The 18,395-nt window shown below is 35.7% G+C and overlaps 1 protein-coding gene across 1 annotated transcript in view; it reads right to left on the reverse strand.

The window, feature by feature from the left end:
* Positions 1-18,395, reverse strand: part of Gabra2 (gamma-aminobutyric acid type A receptor subunit alpha2) — a 134,934-nt gene that overhangs the window by 50,398 nt on the left and 66,141 nt on the right. The window contains exons 4-5 of the mRNA XM_035453416.1: positions 4,353-4,573; positions 2,655-2,737 (exon numbers count right to left, since the gene is read on the reverse strand). Coding sequence (XP_035309307.1) covers positions 2,655-2,737; positions 4,353-4,573 — 304 coding nt within the window. The remainder of the gene's footprint in view (positions 1-2,654; positions 2,738-4,352; positions 4,574-18,395) is intronic.

Genomic DNA, 18,395 nt, shown 5'->3' on the forward strand with positions numbered 1-18,395 from the left:
ATTCTTTCCTGTAAGTACTTTCAATTTGTTCCTGTTAGATTGATGCTTAAGCTAACTGGAAATTACATTAAGTTGGCATATAGTCCATGAACACATTATAGCAAGTGGTTGATCCATTATATGTCTATTAAAACAAATTACTGTATTTCATTAACTACTCTATTAGTCTGTTTTTGTATATTTTTTACAGTAGTGAGAGAACAAGAAACAGAATGTAATTCAGTGTATCTCAGAGCCACTCCCTTGTGCTCAAACCCACACTATCTTTATTAATAAAGTATAAGTGGAGAAGACAGGCTGGAGACATGGCTCAGCAGTTAGGAGTAGGTATTACTCCCGCAGAAAGCCACAGTTTGATTATCAGCACCCATGCTGGATGGGCTCACAAATTTCTGAAACTCCATATCCTGGATCTCAGCTCATATAAGAATCTGCACTCACTTGCACTTACCCCCCCCACACACACACACTAAATTTAAAAAAAGTGTTTAAAAGGAGAAGTCAGTTTGTTTTATAAATCCCACTTTGAAACTAGGATTGATATCATAGAGTGATTTTCGTTAATTTATCCAAGTCATCTATGTTTGAATGCTAGCCTGCGCTATACATATGAATATTCACTGGCTTAAACTCAGTAATCAATAGATATAATCCTAATTCATGTTAAACTATGAAATTTTATCCTAAAAAATTAAGTTTTCAGTTTCTTTGCACAGAGTTTTACAACACTTACATTCAGGAAGTTTCATGTCAAATGAAACAATAAAAACATAAAGATGTAAGTTGATTTGAGTAAAACAATAATGAGTTTTCAATTGCACAAATGCAGAAAAGATGCTTCTGTTATTTGAGGAGAATGATAAAGTTCCAAAAATGCAATTACTTTGGAGTAGTGGTACTTCTAAAAGACAGGAAGAAGCATCTACAGGATAATGTCATGGTTGCTTCTGCCAAACATTTTCTGTGCCAGCTTGTTAAGGTTGTTCCCTCACTTCACACTGCTGTCCATACTGCTAAAACAGATGCCTCAAGCTCTTGCTATACACAAGGATAAATAAGAGAATGAACAAACTGCTTCGCTATGTGTCAGAATATGAATGTGAAGAAAGCAAAATTTAAAAAACGTAATAATTGCATATGCAAAGAATTAGGATCAAAAACTTAGTGTGTTTAACATATGCATTTTCTATAGAGCAAACTGTCATAATCTCAGGCACCGCATAGCATATTACTTTGTATATGGACTCTGTGAAGCTTTTAATTGGAAATCAAACCCTTCCAAATAAATTTATCTCATTTTCAGTATTGACGCATCTTGCCATTGACATCTGATGTCATAGCAACAATACCTCATCTATGGAAAACACTTGTCCTTCTTATATCATTACTGCATCTTGCATAAATCCTTTTGGGTGCCAAAGCTTTTCAAGTTTGTCTTTAATGTCACTTATGCAATGCAAATAAGTTTCCCTGCCGCATCTGTTCTGGTTTTCTCAACACTGTGTTTACGTTGTATAACATGACTGACTATCTTAAATAATATTGGAAGAAATGCCAGTTTTGAAGTTATGGTTTCCATGGCAATAAGGAAAGTCTTGTGGTTAAGTCCATAGGAGGCTCTCAGAGAAAATTAAGAACTGACACCTGCTACAAGGATATACAAAGCAAACAAGCTTGAATCTCTCCACAAAACTGCCATCCTCAGAGCAATGGAGGACTCTATTCTTTCATTGTCTATTATATTTTCATTGAGTTGGTAGTCTGTGAGGAGATACATTCTTTCTCCTTCAGCCAGCCATACATCTAATCAGATTAGAAGTGGAAACTTCTGTTTAACCGAAGGAAAAGAAAAGCCTAAAGCTGCTCAGAATGTTCAAAGATGGGATGCCAGAAAGAGCAAACTTTCTAAAATGGTCAGGGAAGAAGGCATGTTTAGACAGAGGGGGCTGCTTAGTTGCATTGATGAATTAATCCTGATCCTGCCTGGAGTGTCCTGTGGGCCAGAAAGATGGTCTGACTTCCCTCTTTCCATTAGTCCGTAGTGTGAATGTTTCTGCTTGACATATAAGATACAACTCAGTGACCCAGTGAATAGCCAGAGGCACAGAAACTTTTAGAGATTTTCTATCTGCACAGAAGATACTGATGTGTAACCATCCAATGCTGCCATCTTCATTAGCTGAATTTTAAGGAAATAAAGAACTTCTCCTATCAGGTCAATGGTAGACAGACAACTGCATGAGCTTTATCTCTTTTTCTGACCTTTATAACAGCCAAATAGAAAACAAGCAGTAGAATTTGTCATATATAATTCACTCTAAACTGAAAAAAATTACATTTTAACATGTGGAAAAATATGAATAAGGTATAGTATTGATTCTACAACAGTCCCTGGTTTAATTTTATGCACAAACTAAAACATAAGAGTTTTTAGTAGAAAAAAATCATGTTTTCATCTAAGAATGAATAAAATTGAGTGAATCATGGAATATTCCAATTAATTAGTTAAGGTCAATCACTATGTCTTTCACTTCTGCATCCTATTGGTCAATTATTAAGCATCCCATAATATGAGAAGAAACTGCATGATCCTGCAGAGATGTTGACTACTGGTGATTTGTTGTTTCAAAACATACTTTTGTCCTTATACTTACAGCTTCCAAATTTCAGTGGGCATGAGTGTGCATCCATTGGAAAATCCTCCAAGTGCATTGGACATTCAGCTTGAACTGTAAGCCTAGAAGCCAAAATTCCACTCTTGGTTTAAGTGGATTTGCTAGTTAAGATAAATCACTTGTTATTGTTTTTAATAGAATTGGAGCTTTATATTGGATTTGGAGAGGTTTAAACACAATAAAAATAAGTTACATATATACTTGTAAATGGTTTGTCATTAACATCACTATCAATATTTAATAGCTGAAGAAACTGAAAGCTCTATTATGTAAAGGGTATCTTTTTTCTCATGATATCAACTATAGAAAAAAGCTGATGTAATACTTCAGTATATGGTTCCTTAAAGGCATGACATTTTTTGATAAGTATCTTATGCTTACATAGGTAGATATGTATTGAGAAATAGATAAAATATGGATAGATGTTTCAGTTAAAAATACAGTGTTCATAGTAATTCCTGGCAGAATTATAAATACAAGTCCAGGAATATTAAAAACATAGTTTCTATGTCTTAATATAATATAGATCATTGCAAAGAATAATAATAGAAAATACATTATGAAAAACACTTGTAATTATTTCCTTTTCACATAAAAGCAAAGTAAATAAACAAGAATTAATCTGAACTCAAAGAAAAGGCTGTTCTAACTAAGCTGAGCAAAAGGTGGTCATCAGCCAACTGTGGCATAGAAGTCACACTGTATTTAAATCAAATCCTCTGTAGCAATCTTTAACATTATATAATCTCTGCAATTTGATCTTTATGACTAAATGGTCATAAAGACTGTAACATCTACGTATTGCAGTATTCAGAAACAGGAAAGAGAATAAACCAGCACTCCCATTGCAGGAAATGGTCATCTAGAAATCAGTCCTCAATTCCTGTGTCTTCTGTTTCCACCAGGCACAACAGAGAACATCTTTAATCACTAAAGTCTAGTACTTAACTTTTCACTTAATGTTAGAAGACATCAAAAGCATGGAGCATGATGCTTGTGTGCAAACAGCAGTAATAGCAGCATTTGGTTCTTCAGATCCTTCATTAAGCATTAACTTTAGAATCTACATCACTTTACTAGGTTTATAATATTTAGTTCTCATATCATAAGTTTTATTTTAAAATATTCATCAAAATACTTGAAAGGGAATCAAAATGATCAACAACTACACATATTTCTCTATTTCCAAGAAAAGAGGAACTGCATGAAATTGATGTTACATGATCATTTAAAACATAAAATAGTAATTTTATATGGTTAAGCCTAATACATGATTTTATTTAACCAATCACTTAATACATAAAAACTATGGATTTTTATCTATAAAAGAACATAATACAGATTTAAATATGTAAATGAAAATTATTTAAAATTGGATAGGCTACAAGATGGGATATAGAATGGCAAATTACATGCTTCTGCAAACAAATTACTACTCATATACTAAAGTGTTTTTAATTAAAATGTTATGTGAAAAATCCCAAATTTTAATTTTTAATAACAAGAAGAATTTTAAACTTAAAAATTAAACTCTTTGTAATTACTTATATGCCCAAACTTATATGAAAAACGTAATTTTAGGAAAGTGTTGCACTTTTGCTAGTATTAACCATACTTTGCTTAGTTGTTGAATGCACAGTTTCACAGAGTTATTTGTAGCATATCACAGCAACATACCTCATGGTGTATAGAAGTGTTCCATCATCCTGGATTCGAAGAAGCTTGTTTGGCATTGTCATATTATGAGCCACTGACTTTTTTCCATTGTGAAAGAAAGTATCTGGAGTCCAGATTTTGCTAGCCATTAAGTTGTTAAGTCGAAGGATATTCATAGGACCTTTAAATTTTAAACGTTCGTCTTTCCATTTTTGTCGAAAGAAAACATCTATTGTATATTCCTGAAATGTAAAATGGCAATTCCTTTAAAAAACAGTAAACACTTTAGACATAATAACACACTATAAAATTCAAGAGAGAGTGTATTCTGAATACTTAAAGAAAACTATATTGAGAGAAATAAGCATATCAGAGGATTAGTCCTCTAAGTTATCAGGAAATGCTGCCTATTACAATGGGCTAGAGTATGTGTATTTGCATAATTAGCTAGACGTTCTTGTAAAAGAAGGGAACAGATTTATTTTGTCTTCCCCCTGTCAGCTGAAGACACTCACAAAGTCACTACATTACTAAGTGCTTCATTTAAAGTTGCTGCCTGACGGCCCATGCATGGGCATCTCTGTATGAACTGTTTTATGTTATCCTAAGAGAAATTGAACAGAAAGTGTTTCAATAGCATACATAGATAAACAATAATAAATAAATAAATGATTAAACAGCTTTAAAATTCATTGTCAGATCTTCAGGGAGCATTGCTTCCTGTTGTTTGTGGAGTTATTGAATATAGTTATTTTTAATTCTTAATAAATGGTGATACAACATAATGTTAGGCAAGTATTGATAGGGAATACATTGAAAAATAGCAAAAGTTTATTAAATAAACTTCAATACAAGAATTTAAGATTAGACCACCTAGATGCTGAAATTTTTCAAATAATTATCATGTGAAGCATCCTGATGTTATCAGTTTTCAACACCTTTTATCCCTACTGCATATTTTCATTCTCTCTCTCTCTCTCTCTCTCACGCACATGCACATGAACATGCACACAAACACACACACACACACCTTTTAGATGAAATGCACTCTTACAATGGTAATTATCATTACTGATAATCTGTTGGGTACCAGTTTTTGTCAATATATATATTGACAAAATGCTCCATTATACATCTCAAGCTGGAAACTCAGAAGCAATCTATTGTATATAAAACCAAATCATCATATGCTTGAAAATAGGCATTTTAGGAAGCAACAGCTTCACTTAAATGAAGTTCTATTATATTAAAATACAAATTAATAGGCTTATATTACAAAATTCTACCATTTGAACAAGTATCAATCAAATCAGAGTTGCCTAATGATGCATCAAAATATCCTGGAGGTGATGATATCACTCACAGTTCAGAATGGCAATAGATGAACAGTGGCTCGGGGCTATACACTTAAAATCCAGGGGAACATTTCATAATACAATCTTACCATCAATTTCTATGGCCTGGATAATCACTTTTTAATGTGAAATTTCATTTAAATAGAAAAAAGCTAGATTAAGAGATAAATGTTTGCTTTATTATAAGCATCCATCCAAGTATTCCTTTCCATTAGCATTGCCTAAAATTCCCAAACATGTAACATTTATTTCTGGAGGGAAACAGAAGAGCTTTTAAACCTTTGCATAAAACATCAAATTTAAATTGTCTACTTCTAGAAAATTAAGATAAGTTTATTTTCTTTTATGTTTCTGAGGTTTTATATGCTTGTTGATGTAATCATATTATGGAGACCAAACACAAAGTATTCAAAGTTTACAAGCACAGAGTTAAAGGGTAGCGAAAAAACAATATTTAAGTACATTGCTTATCCTTAAGACTTCATAGCATACCAAGTGTGCCCATCAAATATATCCAACAAGAATAGTACCTTTGCTTCTTATTATTTTAGTTTATGTTTCTATTGCTGTGAATAGATACCATGACCACTGCAACTCTTAAATAAAAAAAAAAATTCAATAGTGGTTCGCTTATATTTCAGAGTTTTAGTTCATTATCATCTTGGCAAGAAGCATGGCAGCATGCAGGTAGAGACAGTATCAGAGAAGCTGAGAGTTCTTTGTCTTAATCCTCAGGCAGCAGGGACTATGTGCCACACTGGGCATTGCTTGATTACATAAGATCTAAAAGCCTGTCCCCATAGTGGCATACTTCCCCAAACAAGGTTATATCTCCTAATAATGTCACTCCCTATTGGCCAAGCATTCAAACACATGAATCTATGGGGGCCATGCCTACTCAAAACACCGCATTTCACTCTCTGGCTCCTATAGGGTTGTAGCCATAAAATAATGCAGAAATGCATTCAGTCCAACAGACAGGTAGAATTTATTAATGTCAAAGTTTAGAGACATCTGCCAGGTGGCACTCATTTATACTAGCTATGCAAATAATTCTCATAATATTGTATGGGAGGGTTTAAAAACAATGTTTACAGTGAGATTGTGACATTGGCCAGTTGGAAATGGAGATAATATTTAAGGGAAGACAAAGATGTCTATATTGTGAAATAATATTCCAATAGAGTGTTTTATGACAGTAATTAATTAAGCTTTTAGTGCAATACAGATGAGTTTATTTTATGTTGTGTGCTTCTTATAGAGGTATAGAAGAACTATGTTATACAGCAGGACAGAATTATACAACATGAAATAATGAGACCAGAAGAAAAAAACATATGTAGAGTCTTTGGGAATGATAAGTGAAAACAAATAAGAAAGATATCAAGGACATTATAGAAAAGGTAACATAAAAGGGAATGCATGCATATTTGTGTGTTTGTATATAGAAAGTACATATAGAAAGAATATTAAACTACCAGAAGTGTTGAGAAGCACAGAAATATAAAAATGTCAAATAGCATTAAAAAGTAAGGAAGTCTTAAGATGAGACATTAGAGAAAACTTTGTAGCTTAAAAGAATAGCCATTTATTGTTGGCCCTGCAGTCATGAAGCAGTGTGGTGTATTTCTTCTGGGCTCAGGTCGATCTTAGCTGGATTTGCCTTCGTGGACCAGATATCATTCACAAGACTAGCATCCCATAGGAACACAGGAGCAGTTCAGCTTGCCTTCAAGTGCTTCAACATTTCTCATCCTCCTCCAGGAATCATGGGTCAGAAGTGCTTACTCTTTCAGAACAATGACAAGAATACACACACACACACACACACACACACACACACACACACAAATTCAAGTTATTGTTCATGAAGTGTTTCTGGGCAGAAGTTACACAATTCAGTTGGCTAACAAGAATAATTAGAGATGACTCTTCTCTTTGGGGGATAGATATATAGTTAAGTGCAAAAGACACAAAGATACAGCAAGGATTCAATCTTTACAAGAGAGGACACTAGTCCTTTGTGTGGAAAATACTAAAAGATGCTATTGGATCAATAATTTCAGTACATCTGAAGGAATGATTTGCAGACATCTGAACCCTAAATGAAATTTGCAATTTACAGATTTTAAGCCCAGAGATTCATTATACTATAACTGGGTGTGTGTAGCTTTTATATAATGAATTGTGTCGGTGGAGTTTTTGTCCCACCTGATCCTATGGCCATTTAAATCCAAATAAACACACAGAATTATATTAATTATAAACTGTTTGGTCTATGGCTTAGGCTTCTACTGGCTAGCTCTCTCTTAATTAATTTCCCATAAATGCTAATCTATGTAATTCTACATGGCCTTATCTTACCAGAGAATGCCCGGGATCCTATCTTCCCAGCAGCTACTTGGCATCTCTCTAGTGGCTCCTCTCTGCATTTTGCCTTTCCCAGAAATCTCTTTGTTTGTTACCCCTGCCTATATTTTCTGCCTGGCTATTTGCCAATCAGTGTTTTATTAAACCAATAAAAGAAGCATATATTCACAGCATACAGACAGGACATCCCCCATCAGAATTGTATCTAAATATAAAGCAATACTGTAAGAAGAATTAAAATAATCCATTTAGAATGGTGGTATATGAATTGTTATAAGCATATTCATTTATATGTTGTATGAAAATTAGAATTTTCATTCTTGTAAAAAATCAATGTATATGCATATTTTTATATATAAAGGATATATATATATATACAAATGTGTGTATGTACATATATAAGTCTTTACATGTATACATATAAAAAGATGTATATAAAGCTTTGTCAAATGTAAACCATGGTGTATCATCTTCTGTAAGAGAAGACTGGTTGTTTACTGTACATATTATGTTATATTATATTATATTATATTATATTATGATTGTGTATTTAAGTTCATCCATAAAGAATGGGGGATTACAATGGCAAATGGTTAAGTCATGTGCTTCCTTTAAGTGGACTGTGAGAGTGTCAAGTTATAAGAGTTTTGATTAAACTAACTTGAATTAAGTGGGATAAACTTCTTAACAAGCTAAACTTATCGATGATGGTATTCAAAATACAGGTTTTCATACACTGTGTTTAATGCTAAGCCTACTTTTAAACACTAATTAATGAAAAAGCCATTGCAAGTAGCAAGTCACTTTAAAAATCTAAGCATCTGGAATGTGAAGACAAACATCTAAAAATGGAGAATAGGTGTTACAAATGTGCATAACAACTTGGGAGCCAGTAACCACTGCCAAGTGCACACAAGGAAATCACAGATCAGAAAAAAAGAAAACAAAAAGGACATGCACATTTTTATCACTCCTACAACTGAAATAAAAGAGAAATGTAATTGATGGGTGAATAGCGATGAGTAGCAATGCAGACTGAAGGGCCATAACAGCTCAGGTTTAGGGGGAAACCCTCATTTTAAAAAACTTAATCACTTTATAGATGTGATAATAAAGTGAGTAAACATCTGGTTTCTAAGCTTTTTATGGATAGAACCCAACAAGTATGCTGTCTACATGTGATATTTTTGCAAACACTAAAAATTCTTCATTTACACAGCAAACTTCTTTAGTGTTATTTCCATAATTTGTCCTGCAAACAAGGAAATCGCTCTCTTCTGCACAGACTGCTACATAAACACAATTTCAAGGACACATTAACTTAGGGAAAACAAAATATTCTTTAATGCTGAACTACGTTAAAGATAAGTCAATGCTCATAGCCAATTTCGGAAATTTTATATATACTCCCTACAATATAACCAGTTTGTAGTACTGATCCCTGAATGATTTCTCACTTACTTGAAATTAGTGTGTTTAAAAGTACTAAATTTATTCCGGGCGTTGTTGGCACACACCATTAATCCCAGCACTCGGGAGACAGAGGCAGGCGGATCTCTGTGAGTTCAAGGCCAGCCTGGTCTACAAGAGCTAGTTCCAGGACAGCCTCCAAAGCCACAGAGAAACCCTGTCTTGAAAAACCAAAAAAAGAAAAAAAATGTACTAAATTTATTTCATTGTCCCCTTCTTTTGCTATAAAGGCTAGCTTCTGCTGAGTAAATTCCAATCTTTGTTATTTCTCCTACAATGAAGAAAAATATGGTTCATGGACAGATATATAATGACCAAAAAAACCCTGAAATATTCAAGAATATTTAGACTCAGATTCTTGAGTTTGTATTTAAAGGGGTTAACCAACAGACCTAACAAAGTATTAATGTTACAAACATCTCAAAAGGTAGGGCTTTTAAGATCAATATAATGCCAATAAAACTAATTGGTATAAGATTGTTAAAACCTTGTATATAAACACACTCAATCAAACAGAATCTCAAAAACAACACCGCTGTTGCAACAATGTGCAGATGATATACTTGAGCTTTCTGTTTGAGGTTAGTGGTCAGGAAATTTAAATAATTAATGGGAGAGTAATACAGGAGAGTTACATTCTTACAGTATATTATTAAAGCATATCTAAAGAAAGTATTCAAATTCATCCATCATTATAATGCAGGGACAACAAATCATTGTGAAATAATCTATGTTATTAAAACTTGAATTATTTTATTAAATATACAAGTTATCTCCATCACTTGATGAGAAATGTTTCAGCAGAAAAATTCATATTCTTAAAATTCTAACTTTCAATTCAAACCCTATTCTACCAAATATTATAGTATTTTCATTATATCATATATACCCACAATCCATGAGGCTGGATATCACAGTGAAATACCCTTTTTCATGGACCAATATAGGGCCAATGGTTATGGAAAATTAATGGTAAATTACAGGAATAATTAATGAGAATTGGGTGTTGTAATCTCTGAATAGAATGTCTTTTTCACAATTTATGCTTTTTGGTGTTGGAAAAACTGGTTCACAAAAGTGAAATGGCCCTTCTATTCCATATTACATAAAAATGAACTCAAAAGAGATGTCATATGGAACAGAAAACCCTAAATTGCAAAGTTCCTAGAAAAATAAAATAACTATGGAAGAGTGATAGTCTCAGGGATTACATTTACTATCAAATATTTTAAAATGTACCAAATATCTGTAGTAAAGGTGAAACTAACCAAGAGAAACTAAAATCACATTAAAAATTATGAAAATATAGGTTCTGAGCAACATAAATTAATAACAGGACAATAAGACAATTTAAATAAATACCAAAAATCCTAAATGTTGTGTTTTTTTTTTATGACACCAACTGACAATCTAGGTAATGGTGGAGAGGCTACCCTAAATGCCCTTTCCCTATAATGAGACTTATGACTGCCTTATATGGTATCCTAGAGCCCTCATCCAGTAGCTGATGGAAGCAGAGGCAGATACCCACAGCTAAACACTGAACTGAACTCTGGAACCCAGTTGCAGAGAGGTTAGGACCAGGCTGTTGAAACCCACAGAAACATTTGACCTGAACAAGGGGAGCACATGGACCCTAGACTGATGTCTGGGATGCCAGCATGGGACTGATCCAGACCCCTGAACCTGGATGTCAATGAGGAGGCCTCAGCACTCTGTGGAGACCCTGGTAGTGGATCAGTATTTATCCCTGGCATAAGAAGGGACTTTGGGAGCCCATCCCATATGGAGGGATGCTCTCTCAGCCTTAACACATGGGGGAGGTCTAGGCCCTGCCCAGGATGATATGACAGACTTTGGGGAACCCTCATGTTAGGCTTACCCCCCATGGGGAGCAGAGGAGAGATGAGGTGGAGGGCTAGTGGGCAGTTGGGAGGAGGGGGAGAGTGAGGAGAGATTGATATGTGAAGCAGGCTTGTTTCTAATTTGAACTAATAAAAATTATTTCTTGGGGGAAAAAGAAACACACAAACAATAAAAAACATTAAAAATAGTTTACATGTATATCAAAAGTTGTTTGATATCACGCATCATGAGGAAAATGAAAATCACAAAGATATATGATTTTACTTACATATAAGAAGAGAAGTTATAAAAAAGATAACAGATCAATGTTGCCTTAGGTATGAAGAAGAGGAGCCCTTTGTGGCACAGTAATGTTTAGGCTCAAAATTAGTACAGCCATGTGGATAACAGGATAGAGTCCCCCAAAAAATGACTGTAAATATATGCATCAAGAAAAAAATGTCTTCTTTGTACATCCAAAACAAACTTAATAACAAAATCAAAAGTTAACTTAAAATAGTGGTTCAATATATAAAATGTATGCTAAAAACAGTCTCCTAAATTAGGTAGACTGGGGAAATTGCTGACAAATAGATTATTTAATGTTTATATTTCAGTGGAATTTTGGAAAGTATCATAATAACAGAACCAACCTGCCTAAACCTGAGAAAGTCAAGAGGGGGTAATATATGAAAAGTTTCTGGGAAAGAGCTGAATATCAGGGAAGGTACAATGGCACAAATCTCCTTTAAGGTGTTATCCATTCTTTTAAAACACAGCAAAATTGTAGCCTGAAAAGCAGCTAATGTTGACAAAGCAAAAGGCCAAGGCTAGCGGCTGTACAGATGCCACAACAGAATGCTATCAGATAACTGGCTGTGTGTGGTTTAAATTAATTTTACAATTAACAATAATAAGAGAAGTCCCTTGTATGCCCAACATTTATACTAAATATGACTATAATACAAACAACATTGATTGGAACAACAAAATTACCAGGAGAATAAGGCAAACAGAAATATATGCTTGGTGCCACATCTTCCCCCATGACTGCCCTGCCCATCCAACTGCCATGCCCCAGCCCCAACTCAGGCAGATATCCATTTCTCAGGTGCAGGTCACTCTAGTCCAAAGAACAGATGTAAAGCATATGACTCTGAAGAATAGGTTCAGGTCACACCAGATAGAAAATCAGACTATACCAGTCAGAAGAACAGATAGGTAAATCAATCAGACTCACTGCTGGACCGGAGACCAAATCTGTCATCACAACTTCAAATAGGCTGTCTACCCATGGACTTCTTCCACTCTCTCAGAGCCCTTCACCCATACACTATCGCCAATCTCTACTCTCCATATAATCACTATGCCACACTCTCCAACCAGAGTGAAGACATACTTCTGGAACAAAGGCCAAGCTAGCAGACAGAATTCCAGCCCCAAATTCAGAAGTATACATCATGCTGGCCAAGAAACCAGGAAGGTTGCCAGAAATCCAGGCCAGAAAGAACAGAAGTCCAAAGAAGAAACAGAACCATGGAACAAAGCACTCATCCAACAAAGACAAACTCAGAAATCAGTACCTGGACCTATAATCACATCAAACCTACATGCCTAGATGCCAGTCTAGGAACATAATCAACAACAACCAAAGCAATATGTCAGCACCAGAGCCCAGCTAGTCCACTACAGTAAATCTGAATACTCCAACACACCTGGAACATAAGAAAGTAAACTTAAAACCAACCTTATCAGGATGATGGAGTTAAAAGAGGAAATGAATAAATTCCTTAAAGAAATGCAGGAAAACACACACACACACACACACATACACACACACACACAAACACACATACACACACACACACACACACACACACACACACACACACACACATGCATGTGTGCGCACAAAACAAAACAACTGGAGGAAATAAATAAATCCCTCAAAGAAAGCCAGGAAGACACACACACACACACAAAAAAAAAACAATTGGAGGAAATGAATAAATCCATTAAAGAAAGCCAAGAAAAAACAAACTGTGGAAGGAAACAAATAGAATTGGTAAAGACCATGGAAATTGAGGCAATAAAGAAAATTAAGGGAATTCTGGAAATGTGAAATCTATGTATGCTAATAGGAACAGAGATAGAAGTATCATCAACTGAATATAAGAGATGGAAGGGAGAACCTCAGGCATTGAAGACACAATATAAGCAATAGATACATGGGTCAAAGAAAGTGTTAAATCTCAAAATATCCTAGCATAAAATATGCATGGAATCTGGGATACTATGAAGAGATCAAAGCTAAGAATAATAAGAATAGAAGGTGAAGAATCCCAGCTCAAAAGCCCAGAAAATATTTTTAACAAAGTCATAGAAGAAAAATTTCCTAACCTAAAGAAGGACATACCTATAAAGTTACAAGAAGCTTACCAAACACTAAATATATTACATCACAAAATAAAGTCCTCTTGCCACTTATTAATAAAAAACATTAAGTATACAGAAAAAAGAAAGAATATTAAAAGCTTCAAGAGAAAAAAGCCAAGTATCATGTAAAGGCAGACCTATTAGAACTACACCTGGCATCTCAATGGAGACTTTAAAAGCCAGAAGGGCCTGGGCAGATGTCCTCCAGATTCAAAGAGACATAGATACCAGCACTGACTACTATACCCAGCAAAATGTTCAATTATTACAGATGAAAAAAGCAAGATGTCCCATAACAAGTATAAACAATATCTACTCAAAAATCAGCCATACAGAAGTTATTAGAAGGAAAATTCCAACTCAAGGAGGTTAAATAGAGCTATTAAGACATAGAAAATAAATATTCTCACACCACCAAAACACAAAGAAGGGAAATACACACATAAACACACAACCACCAATACCAACAAAATAACAGGAATTGACAATCATTTGTTATTAATAAATCTCAATATCAATGTTCTCAATTCCCCAACAAGAAGACACAGGCTAACAGAATGGGTGCAGAACAGGATCCATCCTTCTCCTGCATACAAGAAACCCGTATCAATATCAAAACCTTTACACCTCAGAGTAAAGGGTTGGAAAAAGGTTTTCAAGCAAATGCAAATCAAAAGAATTTTGAGATTTCACCTTCCACCTGTCCAAATAGCTAAGATCAAAAGCACAAATGACAGCTCATGCTAGCAAGAATGTGAAGCAAGAGGAACTCTCCTCCATTACTGGTAGGAGCATAAACTTGTACATCCACTTTGGAAATCAATAGAATAGTTTCTCAGGAAATTGGCAATCAATCTCCTTCAAGACCCATTCCTGGGCATATACCATAGGGTTGCTACATCCTATCTCAAAGATACTTGCTCAACTATGTTGGTAGCATCTTTATTCATAATAAACTGGAAACTACCTAGATGTGCCTCAACCAAAGAATGGATAAAGAAAATATGATCTTTCACATTTACATAGTGGAGTATTACACAACTGCTAAAAAAATGTTATCAGGGAATTTGGAGGCAAATGGATGGAACTAGAAAAAATTCATCCTGAGGCCACCCAGACACAGAAAAACAAATAGAGTATGTACTCACTTAAAGTTGATGATCACTGTAAGTTAAAGGAAAGCTATGCTACAATCCACAGCCACAGAGAAGCTAACTAAAAGGAAGGAAGACAAATGGAACTACCTGGGAAGGGGAAGCAGAATAAATTTTGGTAGTGGACTAGGAGCAGGTGGGGATGGGAATAGAACACATCTGGTAGGAGAAAGGAATGGGGGAGAGAACTGGGGTAGACACTGGAATTGGGGAGCATTTCAAGGTGATGTAGAAACCTAGTCCAATGGAAACTCCATGCAATGTATAAGAGTAACCCTAGCAAGGACTTTAGAAATGGGAGACATGGAACCTGAAAGGGTTATCTCCTCTAACCATCCAAGGCCTCCATTGGAGAGTCTTGAACACCAACCCAGCCACAAAACCTTTGACCTACAATCTCTACTGCCTTTAAGATGTGTTTGGGTAAAGGTGGCTCAGAACTTGTGGAAGTGGCCAACTTAAAATCCATAGCAGAAGAGAGAGCCCACATTTGGCACTGCCAGAGTGTGGATAGCCCAGAAACCTAGGAAGAATCAAATATGACTGGCAAAAAATGTCAGTGATATGATTCCTAATGATATTCTGCTATACTCATAGAATGGAGCTTAGTATAATTGTCATTAGAGAGGCTTCATGCAGTAAGTGGTCAGAGAAGATGCAGAGACTCACAGTCAAACATTAGGCTGAGCTCAAGGAATCCTGTTGAAAAAGGGGAGGGAGTGTTGTAGGAGTGAGAGTTGTCAAGGATACCACAAGAACAAGACTCAAAGTCTTAACTACCCAGGACTAATAGAGGGTCACAGAAATTGAAGCACCAATCACAGAGCCTGTATGTCTGACCTAGGTCTTCTTCTAAATATGTTATGGTTGTGTAGCCTGGTGCTTTTGTGGGATTCCTAACAGTGGGGGTGGGGGTGTCTCACTCTTTTACTTGCTTTTGGGACTCTTTCCAACCAGGTTGCCTTGTCCAGCCTTACTATGAGGGCATGTGCACAGTCTTATTGCAATGTGTTCTTCCATGTTTAGTTGATATTCCTGGGAGGGCTGCTCTTTTCTGAAAGGGAAAAGGAAGAGGAATGAAGCTGGGAGAGAGGCGAGGTGGGGGAGAGGAATTGGGAGGGGAGGAGGAAGTGGAAACTGGTCAGGCTTCCCGAGGCCTCTTTCTCTTTGTTTCCATTCTGTATTATCCAACAAGAGAAGAAATGTAGGTGGCAGCCAGTTCCTCAGTGTTATATTTCCCATGCTTGTCAAGGAGAGGAGATCCAGAGTGCAAAGGAGACCGATGCATACACTGTATTAGTCTGATCTTGCTTAGACCGTGGGATACACTGAGATGCTATAGTCCTACAGCCTCCAGATCTCTGCATGATGGTCTCCCCACTTCTCCAGTCTTACCCTAGCACATCCCTCATCACATACATGCATACACTCACATGGGAGTGTCAAGTCACATCTGCCTATGCTGATTCATTGATCTGTGCCACCTTCACTCTCCTTTATCAGTTCCCTAAATTTGATCATCTCCTACTACATACTGAAAGTGCAGGTCACAAGTTCCTTCTTCATGACTAAGTCAACAATATCTAGAAAACTGCCTGCACCACTGGAAACAAACAGTAATTATTCCATGAATGAATGCCGAATTAATTAATTAATTAATTAATTAATGAGGGGAAATGTAACAAATGAAATGATCTATAAAGATTCCAAGTGATGAGATCCTGAGCATGTGAGAATACCATCAGTAAAATGCAAGAAAACAGAGTATCATTTTCTCTTTAAACAAAAGCCCTAACCCTATATTCCACACATGAAAAGTATATGGTATGCACATGTGTGTTTTCATGAAACCATTTTCAATTAATCTGATCACACATATGAATGGTAACACATGACAAGTAAGCCATAGACAAAGATGTCCCCTGGTATCTGGAATCTATTTGTTTGGAAGTGCTGTTCGGAATGCTTACCTATCTTCTGGGACTCATTTAGCTACAGCAGCCTTCCTAATCAGACACTGAGTACTTTGGCAGCACAGCTTCCCTGAATGTTCACAGCTCTAGTGGTTATGAACTTTACATTTCACTATTAATTTGTGCTATAGGAGTGTTCATTCTTCAACTAGAGACCTTCCTCAGCTAAACTTCCTTCCCAGGAAACCTTTGAGAATTCTAGATGCTCTATCCATATTTTCTCTCCTACCATGTTAATTTATAAATATTTAGATAAAAAACATTATCATGCTGTTTTAAAGTTAGTTTTAGCATCTTCCCTCATTGTACTGTGATTATTCTGAGGGCACATCCTTGTTATATTAATATAACTCTGGTCCCACTTTTGTCATGGACAAAATATCTACTTATTAAATGTATTGAGATATATAGACATAACTTTGCCAAGACAATGATCTTTACATTCCAGGATACAAAGTCACCTGCATTCATAACACACACACACACACACACACACACACACACACACACACACACACACACACACACACACGAAAACTACCATTGAAGTACAAGGAAGGATTTGCTATTTGGGAGACAGCAAAAAAGAAATCATGAGAAAATTAAATTTGAACTTAGCCTTGACTACATAAAAACTTCCAGTTGGCAAAGCAGTAGATCATTATAACAAGTATGGGGAGAAATATATACAAGGGCAGCAAGCTGTTAGTGATAATGGCATGCATGCTAGAGTACAGGGAGAAGTTCAATGCAATCTTTAAAAATAAAAGCCTCACTGAGAGTTACAGTGCCTTATAACTGCTGCCCTCTGTAGCACCTCCTTCTCAGCCATGCTGCTTAAAAACGTTGCCTCCACTCTTTCTCCACTTCCTCACTTCCCACATGCCTCCACCCACTGCAATCTGGCTGCTTTTACCACCATCGGCAAACACCTCCTTGTTCTTAATCTAATGACATATTTAAGCATTTTTTCTCAGCTTTGCCATAGAAAAGGAGATAGTTTTCATCTCACTACTTTTGCAATACATGCCTCTATGCATATCCTCTAAGCCACATCTTCCTCTTCTTTTTACTACTGTTGGGTTGGGATCCCACTGTGGAATCTGAGACCATCTCATGCTCGCCAGTCTATCTGGAGGGCATACCCTGGACAGCACGTGGGTGTTGACATCAAGCCCCAATCTCTGAATTTTTCTTCACTTATTTATGTTTAGAAAGAAAGTGTTTATTTTCACTCACATCTACAGGGTCAAGCCTATAATAATAGAAAAATCCAGAAGAGGGAGCAGGAAGCAGATGGCGGTACTGCATCCATACACCCAGGAAGTGGAGAGTGATGGGGAATAGGGTTAAACCCCCTGTCTTCTTTTCACTCAGTTTAGATTCCAATTCTGTTATAAAGATGTACTTTTTATTTAAATGCATATGTGTTATGTGTGTCTTTGTCCCTGTGTATTTATG

This window comes from Cricetulus griseus (assembly GCF_003668045.3).
Source record: "Cricetulus griseus strain 17A/GY chromosome 1 unlocalized genomic scaffold, alternate assembly CriGri-PICRH-1.0 chr1_1, whole genome shotgun sequence".
NCBI classification, from domain to species: domain Eukaryota; kingdom Metazoa; phylum Chordata; class Mammalia; order Rodentia; family Cricetidae; genus Cricetulus; species Cricetulus griseus.